The 18,299-nt window shown below is 36.8% G+C and overlaps 1 protein-coding gene across 1 annotated transcript; it reads left to right on the top strand.

The window, feature by feature from the left end:
• The first annotated feature begins 827 nt into the window (after nt 1-827).
• LOC125093762 (ras GTPase-activating protein-binding protein 2-like) lies at nt 828-2,565 on the top strand. The gene is given in 2 exon segments (XM_047719398.1): nt 828-1,996; nt 1,999-2,565. Coding segments are annotated over 2 exon segments (1,344 nt in total). The 5' UTR covers nt 828-882; the 3' UTR covers nt 2,229-2,565.
• The last annotated feature ends 15,734 nt before the right edge of the window (nt 2,566-18,299 follow it).

Raw genomic sequence — 18,299 nt, 5'->3', positions numbered from 1 at the left:
TAAATACATAAAATCTGTGAAATCAATCAATCAATCAATAATAAATAAATAAATAATTGAACATGAAAGTGGCCTTTTGCAAAGAGAACGTTAAGAGAGTAGTTACTTCCTAAATGCTTGGTTTTTGTGTTTATAAATTGAGCTACATTTCTAAAAGTTCTTTGAGAAAGGAATATCATAGATTAATCAATTTATTCCCTTAATACGCAATTTCAGTGTTTCTGGAGTTCAGTACTGAGCATTTCATATAGGTAAGTAAAGAGACAATTAATACAATGTTCAGTAAGAAGTATGGTAATTTTTTCTGCCTCAGTGTGTCTTCCTTGCCAGGTCAGAAGTTCTTACTTCTACATCATGGAACCAGATATCAATGACATTGTCATTAAATTCTATTAAAATTTATATTTATCTAGGAAGTGCTGTAGCCCTTCATATCCCTCACTTTAAGCAAATTTTTAATACTTAGATTAACTTGAGAAACTTGCTTGTGAAAGAAAGCAAGCTGTCCAGGGGAGTAAATATATAGTGGCAACTTTCTTTTTCTCTTATTGTGGTAAAAACACTTGTCATTTATCATCTTAAAATTTTTAAATACACAATACAATATTTTCAACTATAGGCACAACTTGTATAGTACACCCCTAGACATGTTTGTTAAGATTTATTTATTTAGGGGACGTCCGTGTTCCTTGCCGCTCGCCGCAGCGCCTGGCGCCCGGGGAAGAGGTGGTTGTAAGGAAGCCGAGCTCGCGGCTCTCCAGCTTCCGAGGCTTGAGGTTCGTCGGAGGGAGGGGGCGGCCCTCGGCGACTCTCCTGCTGACCTCCGCGCGACGTACCCGCCGCCGCCGTTGGTTGGAGCATTTGACATTGTGAAGCAAAGAAATGGTTATGGAGAAGCCCAGTCCGCTGCTTGTAGGGCGGGAGTTTGTGAGGCAATATTATACTTTGCTGAATAAAGCTCCAGAATATTTACACAGGTTTTATGTCAGGAATTCTTCCTACATCCATGGTGGAGTAGACGCTAGTGGGAAGCCCCAGGAGGCGGTTTATGGCCAAAATGATATACACCACAAAGTATTATCTCTGAACTTCAGGGAATGTCATACTAAAATTCGTCACGTGGATGCTCACGCAACCTTGAGTGATGGAGTGGTCGTCCAGGTCATGGGTCTGCTGTCTAATAGTGGACAGCCGGAGAGGAAGTTTATGCAGACCTTTGTTCTGGCTCCTGAAGGATCTGTTCCAAATAAGTTTTATGTTCACAATGATATGTTTCGTTATGAAGATGAAGTATTTGGTGATTCTGAACCAGAACTTGATGAAGAATCAGAAGACGAGGTAGAAGAGGAACAAGAAGAAAGGCAACCGTCTCCAGAACCTGTGCAAGAAAATGCGGATAGTGGTTACTATGAAGCTCACCCCGTGGCTAATGGCATAGAGGAGCCTTTGGAAGAATCCTCTCATGACCCTGAACCTGAGCCAGAATCTGAAACAAAGACTGAAGAACTAAAGCCACAAGCGGAGGAGAAGAACTTAGAAGAGTTAGAGGAGAAGTCTACTTCTCCTCCTGCCGAACCTGTTTCTCTGCCACAGGAACCACCAAAGCCAAGAGTTGAAGCTAAACCGAAAGTTCAGTCTCAGCCACCTCGTGTGCGTGAACAACGACCTAGAGAACGACCTGGTTTCCCTCCTAGAGGGCCGAGACCAGGCAGAGGAGATATTGAACAGAATGAATCTGACAACCGTAGAATAATCCACTATCCAGACAGTCATCAACTTTTTGTTGGTAACTTGCCACATGATATTGATGAAAATGAATTGGAAGAGTTCTTCATGAGTTTCGGAAACGTTGTGGAACTTCGCATCAATACAAAAGGTGTTGGAGGAAAGCTTCCAAACTTTGGTTTTGTGGTTTTTGATGACTCTGAACCAGTTCAGAGAATCTTAATTGCAAAACCAATTATGTTTCGAGGGGAAGTACGTTTAAATGTGGAAGAGAAAAAACGAGAGCTGCGAGAGAGTGAGAAACCAGAGGTGGTGGTGATGACCGCAGGGATATTAGGCGCAATGATCGAGGTCCTGGTGGTCCACGTGGCATAGTGGGCGGTGGAATGATGCGTGACCGGGACGGAAGCGGACCTCCTCCGAGAGGTGGCATGGCACAGAAACTTGGCTCTGGAAGAGGAACCGAGCAAATGGAAGGCCGCTTCACAGGACAGCGTCGCTGAAGCGCCACTGTTGGCAAAGTCTTGGCAGTGGTACATTATTCATCGTGTTTGCATTCTTGTTAATTTTTTTTTGGCTTTGGAATGTGACACAGCCTTTTTGATCATTTCTTTGATGTGAAAAGCATCTTTTGGTTATCAGTTAAATTGAGGTGGACATTATTTCCCCAATTTCACAACAGGAGTCACATTGTTAATTTATAAATCTAGACTTGGAGAATTAAGGACTGAGAAATGACCATATCTTAAACTGTCTACAACAAAATGAACTTAAAAGGACATGCCCAACTGAATTCTGGTCCTTTGAGTAAAAAAAAAAAAAAAAATCCTCTGCTGTACATTTTGTTTAAGTGTTACTGTTTCTGCCTATTAATGTTGGAAACACAAATAGTGCAATTTGTGCAGTTGGAGAATCTTGCCTTTTTTCTTGGCTCCCCCCCAAAATACAATCCAACAGAAACTTGTTATGCACTCATCAAAATGCACTAATGGGTACTCTGAACTCATTAACATTGACATCTGCAACAGGAGGCAACAGGGGGAAAAAATCTTTCTTCTTTTTTTCCAATAGAGAATAGTTTGTGAAATGATGAGGGCATTTTATCTGCTTGCTGTGACCAGCGTGTGTACACATAAACCTTAACAAGACTACAAGTATATTCCAGAAGGGAATCATTTAGTTATGAACTAAATAACAAAAATCAGAACTTCAAATGCTATGGTCTTGAATATCAGAGCAGATTTAGTAGCTCATATCTAAGATTCTTCTACTTGCCCCTCTTCAGGACAGGGATGGCTGGCTGCTCAACACACTCCTCCCTTTTCCTTCCTTCCAGCTGTGTACAGTGAAAATTGTCTTTACTGTATTTTCGTTCTCTGGTAATGTAAATAAGCATGATGTGCCTTCTACTAACACGTCATTCCAGTCTTGCTGGTGACTTTGTACAGTGTAGTGTGTGACCTGCTGCAAAGCCAAACAGCTGCGAAATGTTGAAAAATCATTGAAGTGTGTAAAAATTGCAGTATCTTTAAAATCAGTAAAGTCGACTAGCATTAAAAAAAAAGATTTATTTATTTATATTAGAGAGAGAGAGAGCACATGCATAGGGGATAGGGACAGAGGGAGAGGGAGAGAGAATCTCAAGCAGACTCTGCTGAGTGTGGAGCCTGATGCGATGCTTGATCCCATGACCCTGAGTTCACTACTTGAGCAGAAACCAAGAGTCAGACACGGACTGCACTACCCAGGTACCCAATCCCTAGAACTTATTACAGAATCTTTGTATCCATGGAATAGGCTCTCCCCTTTTCCCCTCCCCCCAAACCTGGGCAATCACCATTCTACTCTCTATTTCTGTAAGCTGGACTATTTTAAATACCTCATATCAGTGGACTCATGCAGTATTTGTCTTTCTGTGACCAGCATATTTTATTTAGCATAATGCCCACCAGGTTCAGTCATGTTATCCCATATGACAGGATTTCTTTCTTTTTTTAAGTCTGAATAGTAATAATCCATTTTACATATATACCACATTTTCTTTATCCATTCATTGATGGGTATTTATATTGTTTTCATATCTTGGCTATTATGAATAATGCTACCATGAACATAGGGGTGCAGATATCTCTTTGGGATCTTGACTTCAATGCTTTTAAATATATACCCAGAAGTGGAATCAATAGATAATATAGTAGTTTTAGTTTTAATTTTTTGAGGAGAAAAAAAATTGACAAAATTCAACACCCTTTTATGATTAAAAACTTTCAATAAACCAGGTATAAAATAAATTTACCTTAACATAATAAAGACCATAAATGACAAGTCCACAGCTAATATCATACTCAATGGTAAGCTTTTCCTCTAAGATTAGAAACCCTTTCTATTCAACATAGTATTGAAATCCTAGACAGAGGAATTAGGCAAGTGAAAGAAATGAAGGACATCCATATTAGAAGGAAAGAAGTAAAATTATCTCTTTTTGAAGATGACATGATCTTATATGTAGAAAACTCTAAAGACTACACACACATATACACTCACAAACAAAACCTACTATGATAGATAAAATTAATAAAGTGGCAGGATATAAAATCAACATATAAAGATCAGCTGAGTTCCATATTCTAACAATGAACTATCTGAAAAGGAAATTCATGAAACAGTTCTATCTATAATAACATCAAAAAGAGTAACATATTTATAATAAACTTAACCTAGTAGGTGAAAGGCAAACAACCTAAAAACTATAAAACATTGGTTAAAGAAATTAAAGAAGACACAAAGACTTTCTATGTTAATTAATTGGAAGAATTGATTTTGCTAAAATGTCCCTACAACCTAAAGTAATCTATGTATTCCATGCAGTTGGTATCAAAACCCAGTGGCATTTTTTATTAAAAAAAAAAATCCTAAAACTCATATGGAACAACAAAAGGTCCCAAATAGTCAAAGCAATATTGAGAAAGAAAAGTAAACTTGAAGGCATCACAGTTCCTGAATTAAAATATATTATAAAAGTATAGTAATTCAGATGGTATGATACTGGCATGAAACAGATATATAGACCAATGGCACACAATAAAGAGCCCAGAAATAAATCCATATATATAGTCAATTGATCTTGGAGAAGGATGCCATGAATACACAATAAAGTAAGGACAGTACCCTCAATAATTGATGATAGTTAAATTGATTATCCACATACATAAGAATGAAATAGAGTCTTATACCACAAAAGTCAACTCGAAATGGATTAAAGACTTAAAATTAAGGGCTAAAACTGTAAAACTCCTAGAAGAAAATACAGGGGGAAAATGGCATGACATTGGTTTTGGCAGTTATTTCTTGGGTATGACAGCAAAACCATAAGCAACAAAAAACTAGAAAGTGAAACTTTCACACAGCAAAGTAAATAATCGACAGAGTGAAAAGTCAACATACAAAATGGGAGAATATATTTGTAAAACATTTATTTGATAAGGGATTAATATTGAAAAAGTTTAAGGAACTTCTACAAGTCAGTAGCAAAAAAAGAAAAGAAAAAAGAAAAGAAAAGAAAATGAATAACTTGATTTAAAAATGGGCTAAGGACTTTATAAACATAAACATTTCTTTGAAAAAGGTATACAAAAGGTCAGCAGTTATATCATCAGGAAGATGCAAATCAAAACTATAATAAGGTATCACTTCATACCTTCTGGGATGACTATTAGATTAAAAAAAAAGGATAAGAAAACAAAAATTAACAAGTGTTGACATGGATCCAGAAAAATCCTTGCAGATAGTAGGAGCCCTTGTATACTGTTGATTGGAATATAAAATGGTACAGCCATTAGAATATAGTAGCAAGTTTCAGTACCATGGGGAATGATAGCATATCAAATCAATGAATCCCAAAAGCAGAACAGACATTGGGTGAAGGGACAAAATGGAGATGCCTGGAAAGAATAATTTCATCAGGCATGGAAGATATGGACATAGGAAAAAAGTGTTATTAAAGAACTGGTTTTTCTCTTTCCAAGCTCTATAGCCATCCATACCATCTAATCCTATTCATACTGTTTTTCTATAAGACAATCAGTAACTGTATATTTTAATCTTTAATAAATCACAATTCAAACAATTAGTCCCATTTTACAAAAAAAAAAAAAAAAAAAAAAAAAAAAGCCAAGCCTTAAGAAGCAGATTATGCACACCATCATAAATTCCATTAAGTAGATCCAGCTGATCATTCATTGATGTTCTTTTTCTCCTAAATTCAACATAAACCTATTGTACTATGTATAGTGTGGTGCTTGGGAACATGATCTCTGGAGTTAGATTGCTTTGTGCACAGCCCAGGTCTGCAACTTGTTAGCTGAAGATCTTGAGCAAATTATTTAATCTCCTTGTAGAGATAATTAAACCACTTTGGAGAAGATTACAGTTGATCCTTGAACAACATAGGAATTAAGAGCACCAAGTACCCATGTAGTCAAAAACTCACATATATCTTTTGATTCCCCCAAACTTAACTACTAATAATCTCCTGTTGACCAGAACTCTTATTGATAACATACACAGTTGGTTAATACATATCTTGTGTGTCATATGTACTATATACATATATGTTTCCAGGGACTAACTACCTAAAGACAACTGGATCCATGTGATTGTTTTCTATACCAATATGTCCTGGTAAGTAGTTTTGATTTCTTTTGCTCATTCTTTGTTTTTTCATATACAGTGTATATATATATTTTTTCATATACAGTGTATAGATATGTATATGAAATATATATATATAATATATGTATATATTTTATATATAAATATATATAATATACTGTATATATGTGTGTATATTATATATTATATATATTATATGTATATATTGTATATATGTATATATAAAATATATACAAAATATATATAAATATATAAATATATATGTATATATACACACATATACATATATATATACACACACACACTGTATATGGTTTTCTTAGTTTATTGTGAGATTCAATATCCTCAAAATGGTTTGTAAGAGAGACAGAATGCAAGGAGCAAGCAAGAGCAGTAGATAGCAAGCTTCCCCTGAGATGCAGAGAGGAAGCAAAAGAGCGAGGGAGAAGAAGAAAAGGAAGAGTGTGTGTGGATGACTAAAGCAGTGGTCCCAAAGCAGGGCTGTGATATTTTCAAAATTCTGTTTATTTCTTTCACAAATGCTTCCTTGCGTATTAAAAATTTGAAATCACACATACACACACACACACAGACACACACACAAAAGCCTCTGAAAACAGAAGTGTCACCCCTGATTAGAAATGGCATAAGAAGAAGCAGAAAAGCTTTACGCTCAGCTTGAAGTCTTGGAGAATAAGAAAACCTTTCAGGAGCAAAAACAAAACATAGCAGAGGAAAGGCAGATTAGTGTGACTTCAGAAATGAGTTCCAAGACTACTGAAGCACAGTGTATTAGCTTTATGACGAGAGCCATTAGCTCTCCACGGACAGGCAATATTTCTAAAGAGCTACACTGTGCAGAGAAGATGTGAGGGATCTAGGAACAAAGCTCTGCTTTCTCACAAGTTATTAACCTCATTTATACAACTGAGTCCCTATCATTATGCTCATTGCCCTGACATGGTTCAGTGCATTGATATTTCATTCAGCAGGGTGCAAATTGTGACGACAGAGACAGGGAACCCCAGAGGCTTGGCTGCAATTGCCTTTGTTATGACCAGCTGCACCTCAGATGAAAGTAAACGTTTAAGTAACTATTCTGGGAAAGAATTCCCTAAAAACATTTTCACAGTCTTTTATCCTGAGGCCAATTCACCAACTATCTGTTTATAAACCTCTGCAGGTTTCAAGTTCATTTTTTTTAAAGCAGTTGTATATTTTCATTCTACAGCACAGGCAAACAGAGGTTGTATGATTGTAAAGTCAATGTGGATCTTTCCATTAGCCTCTTTAATGAGAAATAGCTTTTCATGAATTTGGAGAAATCATTCATTGAGATGGTAAATGCTTTGGAAGGGTAGAGAAGGTAGCATTTTAGCTGCTTTAAAAGAAAAACAAAGAAAAATGCTCTTCCTTATTTGAAAACTATTCTTTTAAGAAAAATACCATTTGTTCAGATTTGATTAACATTAATGAATCCTAAGGACTGTGCTTCTGATTTCACCAAAGTAAGCAATATGTGTCTACTGACTGAAATAAAATTAATTATAATATTTATTGAGTATCAATAATGATCTTTAGCGAGATATCATTTTAACTCTTATTAAATAAAAGATCATCTTTAAGTATAAACACAGTAGCAGATATTTCCTACAGAATATAATGTAATGAAAAGTGAGGAGGTTTCCACTCATTGAAAATTTTTGACCAATCATATATAATACAATTTTTAAGATGTCACTGGTATAGATAATTAGCCTTAACCTTTGGAAATGGCCTTATTTAAAGTTCAAGTATTCCTAAAAGAAGGAAATTTTTGCATTTCAGTCCAAATTAATCTAAATATTTGCATTCATGATAGATACCTGAAACCAGACTTCTGAATAGAAGGAAAACATTACATCTATACAAGACATTACAACTTGAAAACTAATAAGACAAATTAACATATATCTAATGAAAAGACATATGTGATGAAACTACAACATGAATGATTTAGCATATATTGTACATAATATTGAAACACCATTATAAGAGCCAGTATTTTGTTTTGAAAGAAATCACAATAGGAAAAACAATGAAACTATGTTTAATATAGTTGAAATAAAAATATAAACTCATTACTCATATTATAAAGAACTTGAAATTAATTTACAATATATATTTAATGTATCTTAAAATTTTAATATAAATTACTAACCATTAATAATTCAGCTATTTCTTTTGGCTTTAAGCCACTTTGTCTTTTGGTTCTTAGAACTGGACCAATTTGGCTTAAATGTTTTTTCTGCCAAATTTAGCTCTCCTGTGTGTGCATTTTTAGGTAGTCTTTTCACAGGTGTTTCTCTGCTCCACCAACAGAACTACTTGAAGAGTCCCCTTCCAAGCTAACAACAACAAAATCCTCCTCTTCACTGAAGGAAGGAAGTTAAAATGGGACAAGAAAATTGTTAAAACTTAGTGCCTAACATGCAAATGAGAAGTCTGGGATGAGAGTCCCAGTGATGGGGGTGGGGTATAAGTGAAAGAGGGGAGGAATTAGTGAAAAAGCAGAGACTGAAGAAATTCTCTCTGAAGTATCTGAACCAATATTGCACCACCAACAACAAACAGAGATATCTCAGCCCTTTAAACTAGCATGGTGCAATGGAATATTGGAATACTAAAAGGTCCTTAATATGATCATTAATCATAAAATTAACTTTATGAGTTGGAAAAAAGTATAGCTGAACTTGAAGAAACTACAGCTACAGTTCCCTTAGGTGATCAAGGGTCAAGAAGCTCAGCCTTCTCATTCCTAATAGAGGGTCAGAAGAATTTGATGTCTATCTAGTTAGAGATGCAATGAGGGCACCTTGATTTATGTTTTGTTTTGTTTTGTTTTTAAGTGTAATCCCCCCCATTTCTTTTTTTCTTTTCTTTTAAGATTTTATTTATTTATTTGACAGAGAGAGAGATCACAAGTAGGCAGAGAGGCAGGCAGAGAGAGGGGGAAGCAAGCCCCCCCATGTGGGGCTTGATCCCATGACCATGAGAGCATGACCTGAGCCAAAGGCAGAGGCTTAACCCACTGAGCCACCCAGGTGCTCCTCCCCTCATTTCTTAACTCACCTCTATGTCCTTTGAAACTTCTTAACCAACGATCCACATTTATTCAACTTGTTTTTTGTGTCAACAGCAAAACTCGTCCCCCAGCAGGAGAGACAGTGAGTGAATTCTCCCCCTGCAAACAGGTTATTTTTAATTGGAATAGGTTCTATGGCTTATCTAAGAAAAAAGGGCTCTTAGAACTAGAGAGGTTCTTGAGATTTCATAAACAACTAAGGCTCAAGACTGCCAGTCTTTTGTGTAAAAATTAAATGAGCACAATCAGCTGATAGTCAAAGAAAATGCCCTGTGCCAATTAAATTCATACTTGCTTATTATGACTGAGATCTAACAGAGCAGGTTTTAGAATTTCTCTATTTGAATTGTGGTTAGACAATAGTTATATAGTCGTGTGAAGTGAAAGATAGTGAAGTGACAGAGAGGAATTTGACAAAAGGATATAAATGAGCTATGATATAACCCTTACAACAATTTGGATTATGTTTTTTTACTTAAAAAAAAAAAGATTCCTATGGAGTAAAAAGGAAAAGAAATCAAATAGCATCAAAGAAAATATATATATATATATATATTTTTTTTTTTAAGATTTTATCTATTCATTTGACAGAGAGAGATCACAAGTAGACGGAGAGGAAGGCAGAGAGAGAGAGAGAGGGAAGCAGGCTTCTCGCTGAGCAGAGAGCCCGATGCGGGACTCGATCCCAGGACCCTGAGATCATGACCTGAGCCGAAGGCAGCGGCTTAACCCACTGAGCCACCCAGGCGCCCCAAATAAAATATATTTTTAATATTAAATTTCTCTGCAGATCTTTAGCTGACCAAATAATATCAACATGCTTCTATATGTTATATTAGATATCTTTTTTGATTTTACAAAGTCACAACCCCTGGTTTTTAAGAGCATTTCTAACTACTTCCAGATGTAGTCAACATAATTTATGCAACATTCTCCATACAGGCTTAACTTAAGATTTTGATGAGATTTCTAAAGTATGTTATTTTTTTAATCTAAAAAAATGAATTTAATGTTGAATGTTTAGGAAATCACTTGGGAAGAGGCATGTTTTAATATTGATCATCATGGATGATTATATCACAAAATGATAAAAAATGTTACTGTTAATAATGATAATAACACATTCCATTTATTGAACATTTTCTTGGTATTAGCAACTTCATACATATTTTCTAATTAACTCATCACAAAATTTCTCTGATAAAGATTATTTCACATTTCATAGATAAACTAAGGCTCAGAAATTTTGAGCAAATTACCCAAAGTTATATGATAAATTTGGAATTTAAACATAATGTATATCTACCACAAATTTAACTCCTTCAACCAAAGAGTTATATGTAGTCTTTTAAAAAATATACTGAATAGAATGGCCAAAAACAACATCAACAACAACAATAAGATTGTTGTGAGAAGTACAGGGAAAGAAAGAAAGAGAGGAAAATGAATGAATGAATTTGGGTAAAAATTCCAGTACAAAAGAAAAATTTTAAATTCATTTTTGTAGTCTGAAAAAGTTTATTAAACTTCCTGTATACAATTTTTGGCATTCAGGATACATAACTGAAAAACAAACAAACAAACAAAAACAAGAGTCCCTACAACTGGAAAAATAGAGCACCATTTACTGAAATGAGAAGACAGCTCATTGCACATAGAATAAAAGATACATTTTCACCATAGCATCCAAAACCCCAAGGATATGGCCCTGCCTTCCCATCTCTGCAGCCTCAAATCTCACAATACCCTCTTTGCTCCCTCAGCTTCAGCTACAGTGACCTTTTCCCACATCCTCAAAAACACAGTGCTCTTGTCTATCTGAAGGGTCATTCCACATTCTATTTTCTTTATCTGGACTGTAATTTCTTTTCTTTCTTTCTTTCTTTTTTTTTTTAACATCTTTAAGGACACAGGGTAGATATTTCTTATTCAGAGAGAACTTCCCTAAACTCAAGTATAAAGTATCCCCCACTTCCTTGTTTTCCTCCTATTTTGATCATTTTCTATCTTTTTGTCATTTTCTCTATATTATGTAACATATTTTCATATTTTTGCTTACTTATTTAAAAGTCATAAAGATTAAAAATGTCTATTTCCTTCTTTGCTGTGAATTTTCTGTATTTCTTAGTGCTTGGTATCTGTCATACAGTAAACAAATATTTGTTAAATATTTATATTAATGAACCTATATTGTTGTACAGTCTCCTGAGAGTTAGATCATCCTCCTCCTGCCCTATATGTTTGCATTTTATAGAAATTTTTTGTAAATCAGTTATTTAACATAAAACAATGATTCCTTGATAAAATAAGTTATGGAGAGACATAGACTAGTTTATATTATAGACTAGTTTATAAACTGCATATACTTTATCTTTATACAATGACACCAAGTTAATCTTTTAAAAGGACTCTTCCATGGTTGCAATTTGATGTGAAATTTTGGGATTTTTACATGGTGAGCATAAAGTATACTGCTGAATGATGATTGCCTTCTCAGTCAAGCAAAGTTTAGTGAACAAAAGGTATTTGTAGTACTATCCAGAAAAAAAAATTATCAAAAACAAAAAAGCTATTCCTAGCATTTGCTAAAGATCCAGATATGGAAGAATATCACACCCACTCAAATAACAAGAAAAAGCTTTTAAAAATCCTCAAAATAATAATTTTTAAAACTTCATCAAAAATCTGTAATCACAAGGCACTCAAAAACAATGAAATCCAAGAGCATACAAGCCCCACCAAAAAAAAACTCAGACACTAGCAGTGGCTTACTTGGGGCAGAGCATGGAAAGAAAATCAAGCGCACCACAGAAGCTAAACTTTTTAAAACAAATTTCTAAAATTTGAACAAGAACTGGTAGAACTGTATGAAATTACTGGGAATTTCAGAACCAAGTGGAACTTGTACCATGCAAAGGGTTTTCTGTATGGAGCTGAGTACAGGCTCACAAGAAAGATTCATGGTAGAACAAGATACCAATTAAAGCTTCTCTCAGTGCTGCAGGCCCTAGGAAGGGGGAGTGGGGGTAGGGGAGTGGGGCAGTTACTACAGCAGGAAATGCAAAAACTACTTGGATCTATCACCTAACTCCTGTGTAAAAAAGGGGTAAGACATTGGAGGTAAGACAGAAAACCTGTTACCCTAAGGTATAGGTAAGGACCTATAGAAGCTAGAAGAAGGGAACAGAAAAATAAAATATCCTTTATACTGCTAGACAAAGGTAGGAACTATCTTAGGCCCAGACCGTAAAAGGCCTTCTACCACTAGAGAAGAGGCTGAATCACAGAAAGTCACATACCTGAATCCTAAAGGCCCCAAATCTGCCAAATTTTGCATCTAAACCAGCACAACAGAAATCACCCTAGCGTAAAGCAAAATTAGTGGAAATATCTTGTATGTTTATAGCTTATGCAAAAATAACAGTTATGACAATAATAGCATTAAGGATCAGGGACAGGGATTAAAAATGTCCCACTGCAAGGTTCTTATACTACACATGAAGCAATATAATAGCATTTAAAGATATATTGTGATTAACTAAGGATATATATTTTAACCACAGGTTAAGAACTGAAAGCAAATGAATAAATAAAATGTATGTGTATGAAGCCAATAGTGTAGAAAAAAGTGAAATAATGAAAATATTCAATTCAAATGAAGGCAGCAAAAAGCAAAAGAAAAATAGAAGAAAGAAATCAACAATAGATAACATCAATAGAAAACAATGAGATAGAATATTTTAATTGAAACATATCAATAAGGGTCACCTGGGTGGCTCAGTGGGTTAAAGCCTCTGCCTTCGGCTTGGGTTATGATCCCAGGGTTCTGGGATTGAGCCCCGCGGTGGGGGGCTCTCTGCTCGGTGGGGAGTCTGCTTCTTCCTCTCTCTCTCTCTGCCTGCTTGTGATCTCTGTCAGATAAATAAATAAAATCTTTAAAATATATATATAAAAAAAGAAATATATCAATAATTTAATTATATGTAAATGGTCTAAAATGAATTAAAAGAAGGACGTTACTAGGTTGGATGAAAACCTCAAACACAACTATGTAATTTCTAAACTAACTTCATGTTTATCATAAATATACTTGTGTGTGTGTGTGTGTGTGTGTGCATAAAAGTAAAACATGGAAAAATATACAGCATACAAACATTAATCAAAGTAAATGTAAAGTGATTATATCAGATGAAGCATATAAATGATACAAAATATTACCAGGAAAAGAGACACTATATAATTCTCTGACCAAGATGATTTAAAATTAGAAATGAATTGTGTAAAGATACCTCACAAATATTTGAAAATAAAATACAACTCCCAACAACCCATGGGTCAAAGAGAAAATTAAAAAAAGTAATGATAAAATATTTTGAATTAAGTGACAATGAAAACATATATTTCAAACATATGGAATACTACTTCAGTGAAAGATGGCAGAGTAGGAGGACCCTAAGCTCACCTTGTTCCATGGTTATAATACCTGTTTCAATGTAAATAACCCAGAAAATGACCCAGAGACTGGCAGAACAGAATCTCCACAGCTAATGCAGAGAGGGGGCCACATCAAAGGGTAGGAAGGGTGGAGACATGGTCAGAAGCTAAAGAGACCCATGGGACTGTCCTTGGGAAGAAGCAATACCATGGAATGGAGAGGGAAAAGAAACAGACACTTACAACAGGCACTCCAGGCATGGGAAAAGCAATCCCCATAACATTTGGCTTTGAAAACTAGAAGGACATAATTTCACAAGTTCTTACACTCAATGGGGCTTAACACCTGGAACTTAAAAATCAGTGGGCTCAGCTCTGGGAGAGTTAGGAGGACAATAGGGAACTGAGTCACTACTCTTAAAGAGAGAGAAGGACAAAATTCCCTGTGGAGATACAACATGGAGGCAGCAGTTTGAAAGGCACCTGGAGTTTACAGAAAGGATATTTGTTTACTAATCTCAGAGCATGTGCTAGAGAGGCAGGGATATTGGGAATCTTCTCCAAGAACAAGAGAGCTAGTAGATGCCACTTCTCTCCTTATCTCTCTAGCCTAGACAAACAGACCCCTGCAGAAACCAGTGCAGGTCAATATTCACAATCTAAATTGCTAACAGCTCACCCTGCACTCATGTTCTCCTGTGGACATGTCCCCTCCAGCCAGGCTGGGTTCCAGATGCCCTCCCATAGCAGACCTGCACAAACCTTGTTAACACAAGAAGCCCAGCCCCTTCAGACCAGCCACATTCTCCAATATGCTCTTGGCCAAAGCCCATCCAAATTGGTAGCACAAAACTGGAAACAATGCAATCAGTCCCAAAAGGGAGCAATGCCACTCCAAATTAATACCTGTCCTGGGAAGAGGGAATGATAGTTGCATACACCATTCAACTGCAGGCCTAGCAGTGGGCTGTGGAGAGATATCTAGTCTAACTGCAAGTCTACCCCCCAGCAAAAGCTTCAGGGACAACACAGGAACATTCCCAGTATCTCAGTGCTAACACATCTCTGGCAAAGGTTTGGTCTGATTCCACTCAAGCTCAAGGTGGCTGCAGACTGAACCCTGCCCACAATAGGCATAGAGAACTATCACAGGTAACTGAACTAAAGATAAAGGTGTCTCAGCCACAACAGTAGGGCACATGTAACACACATAGGAAACACCCCTGAAGCACTAGGTTCTAGGGGACAGGGAACATTGAACTGCAGGGCACCATATGATTTCTTTTTCATAAGGCTACTGCTTTCAAGAGCAGAAGAAACAGCTGACTTTCCTAACAAATAGAAACAGACATAGGGAATTGGAAAAAATGAAGAGAGAGAGGAATATGTCCCAAGTGAAAGAAAAGGACAAAATTACAGCAAGAGAGCTAAACATAAGAGAGATAGGTAATATATCTAAAAGGGAATATAAAATAGTGGTCATGAACAAATTCACCTGACTTGTGAGATGAGCAGAGAACCTCAAGAAGAATGTTAATAAAGACATAGAAAAGATAAAAAAGAATCAAATAAATAACTCAATAAATGAAATTAAAAATACACTAGATGAAATACATAGCAAGCTAGAGGAAGCTGAAAAACAAATCAGTGACCTGAAGGACAGAGTAATGGAAAGTAATCAAGCTGAGCTGGTGAGAGGAAAAAAGAAAAAAAGGAAAGAAAGAAAAAAAGAAAGAAAGAAAGAAAGGAAATAAAATATGCAATCTTAGGAAACTTAGTGACAACATCAAGCAATACATAACATAAGCATAATAACATTCATACAGAGGTCCCAGAAGGATAAGAGAGAAAAAAGGGGGCAGAAAATTTATTTGAAGAAATTATGGCTGAAAAGATCCCAAATCTGGGGGGAAAAAAAAAAAAAAAAAAAAAAAAAAAAAAAAAAAAAAAACAGGGGAGGAGTCAAGATGTCGGAGAAGTAGCAGGCTGAGACTACTTCGGGTAGCGGAGATCAGCTAAATAGCTTATCTAAAGATTGCAAACACCTACAAAACCAACGGGAGATTGAAGAGAAGAAGAACAGCAATTCTAGAAACAGAAATCAACCACTATCTGAAAGGTAGGACTGGCGGAAAAGTGAATCCAAAGCGACGGGAAGATAGACCGCGGGGGGAGGGGCCGGCTCCCGGCGAGCGGCAGAGCAACGGAGCAACGGAGCAAAATCAGGACTTTTAAAAGTCTGTTCCGCTGAGGGACATCGCTCCAGAGGTTTAACTGGGGTGAAGCCCAGGCGGGGTCAGGGCGGCCTCAGGTCCCGCAGGGTCACAGAAGGATCAGGGGTGTCTGAGTGTCGCAGAGCTTACCGGTGTTGGAGCGGGGAAGCCGGCTACAGAGACAGAGCCGAGGAGTGACTCTCAGCTCGGGGTTGCCTTGAACCGGTCGCAGGCTCGGTCAGCTCGGAGCGCGGCCAGAGACCAGGGTGACGGGAGTCATTGGGCGCTGTTCTCTGAGGGCGCACTGAGGAGTGGGGCCCCGGGCTCTCGGCTCCTCCGGGCCGGAGACAGGGAGGCCGCCATCTTCATTCCCGTCTTCCGGAACTCTACAGAAAGCGCTCAGGGAACAAAAGCTCCCGAAAGCAAACCTGAGCGGATTACTCAGCGCGGCCCCGGGTAAGGGCGGTGCAACTCCACCTCGGGCAAAGACGCTTGAGAATCACTACAACAGGCCCCTCCCCCAGAAGATCAACGGGAAACCCAGCCAGGACCAAGTTCACCTACCGAGGAGTGCAGTTTCAATACCAAGGAGAGCGGCAGAATTCCAAGGAGAAGAAAGCAAAGCACGGAACTCACGGCTTTCTCCCCATGATTTTTTAGCCTTGCAGTTAATTTAATTATTTTTTCTTTTTCAATTTTTTTTTCTTTTTCTCTTCTTCTGCTAAATTTTTTTAACTTTTACCGTTTTTTTTTTAACGTTTTTTAAATAGTTTATCTAATATATATATATATTTTTTTCCTCTTTTTATATTTTTTCTTTATCGGCTTTCTTTTTTTAAATAGTTTCTTTTTTTTTTTTTTCTTTTTGAACCCCTTTTTATCCCCTTTCTCCCCCCTCATGATTTGGGATCTCTTCTGATTTGGCTAAAGCATATTTTCCTGGGGTTGTTGCCACCCTTTTAGTATTTTACTTGCTCCTTCATAAACTCTTATATGGACAAAATGACAAGGCGGAAAAATTCACAACAAAAAAAAGAACAAGAGGTAGTACCAAAGGCTAGGGACCTAATCAATACAGACATTGGTAATATGTCAGATATAGGGTTCAGAATGACGATTCTCAAGGTTCTAGCCGGGCTTGAAAAAGGCATGGAAGACATTAAAGCAACCCTCTCGGGAGATATAAAAGCCCTTTCTGGAGAAATAAAAGAACTAAAATCTAACCAAGTTGAAATCAAAAAAGCTATTAATGAGGTGCAATAAAAAATGGAGGCTCTCACTGCTAGGATAAATGAGGCAGAAGAAAGAATTAGTGATATAGAAGACCAAATGACAGAGGATAAAGAAGCTGAGCAAAAGAGGGACAAACAGCTACTGGACCAAGAGGGGAGAATTTGAGAGATAAGTGACACCATAAGACGAAACAACATTAGAATAATTGGGATTCCAGAAGAAGAGGAAACAGAGAGGGGAGCAGAAGGTATATTGGAGAGAATTATTGGAGAGAATTTCCCCAATATGGCAAAGGGAACAAGCATCAAAATTCAAGAGGTTCAGAGAACCCCCCTCAAAATCAATAAGAATAGGTCCACACCCCGTCACCTAATAGTAAAATTTACAAGTCTTAGTGACAAAGAAAAGATCCTGAAAGCAGCCCAGGAAAAGAAGTCTGTAACGTACAATGGTAAAAATATTAGATTGGCAGCAGACTTATCCACAGAGACCTGGCAGGCCAGAAAGAGCTGGCATGATATATTCAGAGTACTAAACGAGAAAAACATGCAGCCAAGAATACTATATCCAGCTAGGCTATCATTGAAAATAGAAGGAGAGATAAAAAGCTTCCAGGACAAACAAAAACTGAAAGAATTTGCAAATACCAAACCAGCTCTACAGGAAATATTGAAAGGGGTCCTCTAAGCAAAGAGAGACCCTAAAAGTAGTAGATCAGAAAGAAACAGAGACAATATACAATAACAGTCACCTTACAGGCAATACAATGGCACTAAATTCATATCTCTCAATACTTACCCTGAATGTTAATGGGCTAAATGCCCCAATCAAAAGACACAGGGTACCAGAATGGATAAAAAAACAAAACCCATCTATATGTTGCCTACAGGAAACTCATC

The sequence above is a fragment of the Lutra lutra genome, chromosome 2, assembly GCF_902655055.1.
Source record: "Lutra lutra chromosome 2, mLutLut1.2, whole genome shotgun sequence".
In the NCBI taxonomy this organism is placed as follows: domain Eukaryota; kingdom Metazoa; phylum Chordata; class Mammalia; order Carnivora; family Mustelidae; genus Lutra; species Lutra lutra.
Note: the sequence above shows the minus strand (reverse complement) of the source record. Positions and strands in the feature narration are given on the sequence as shown.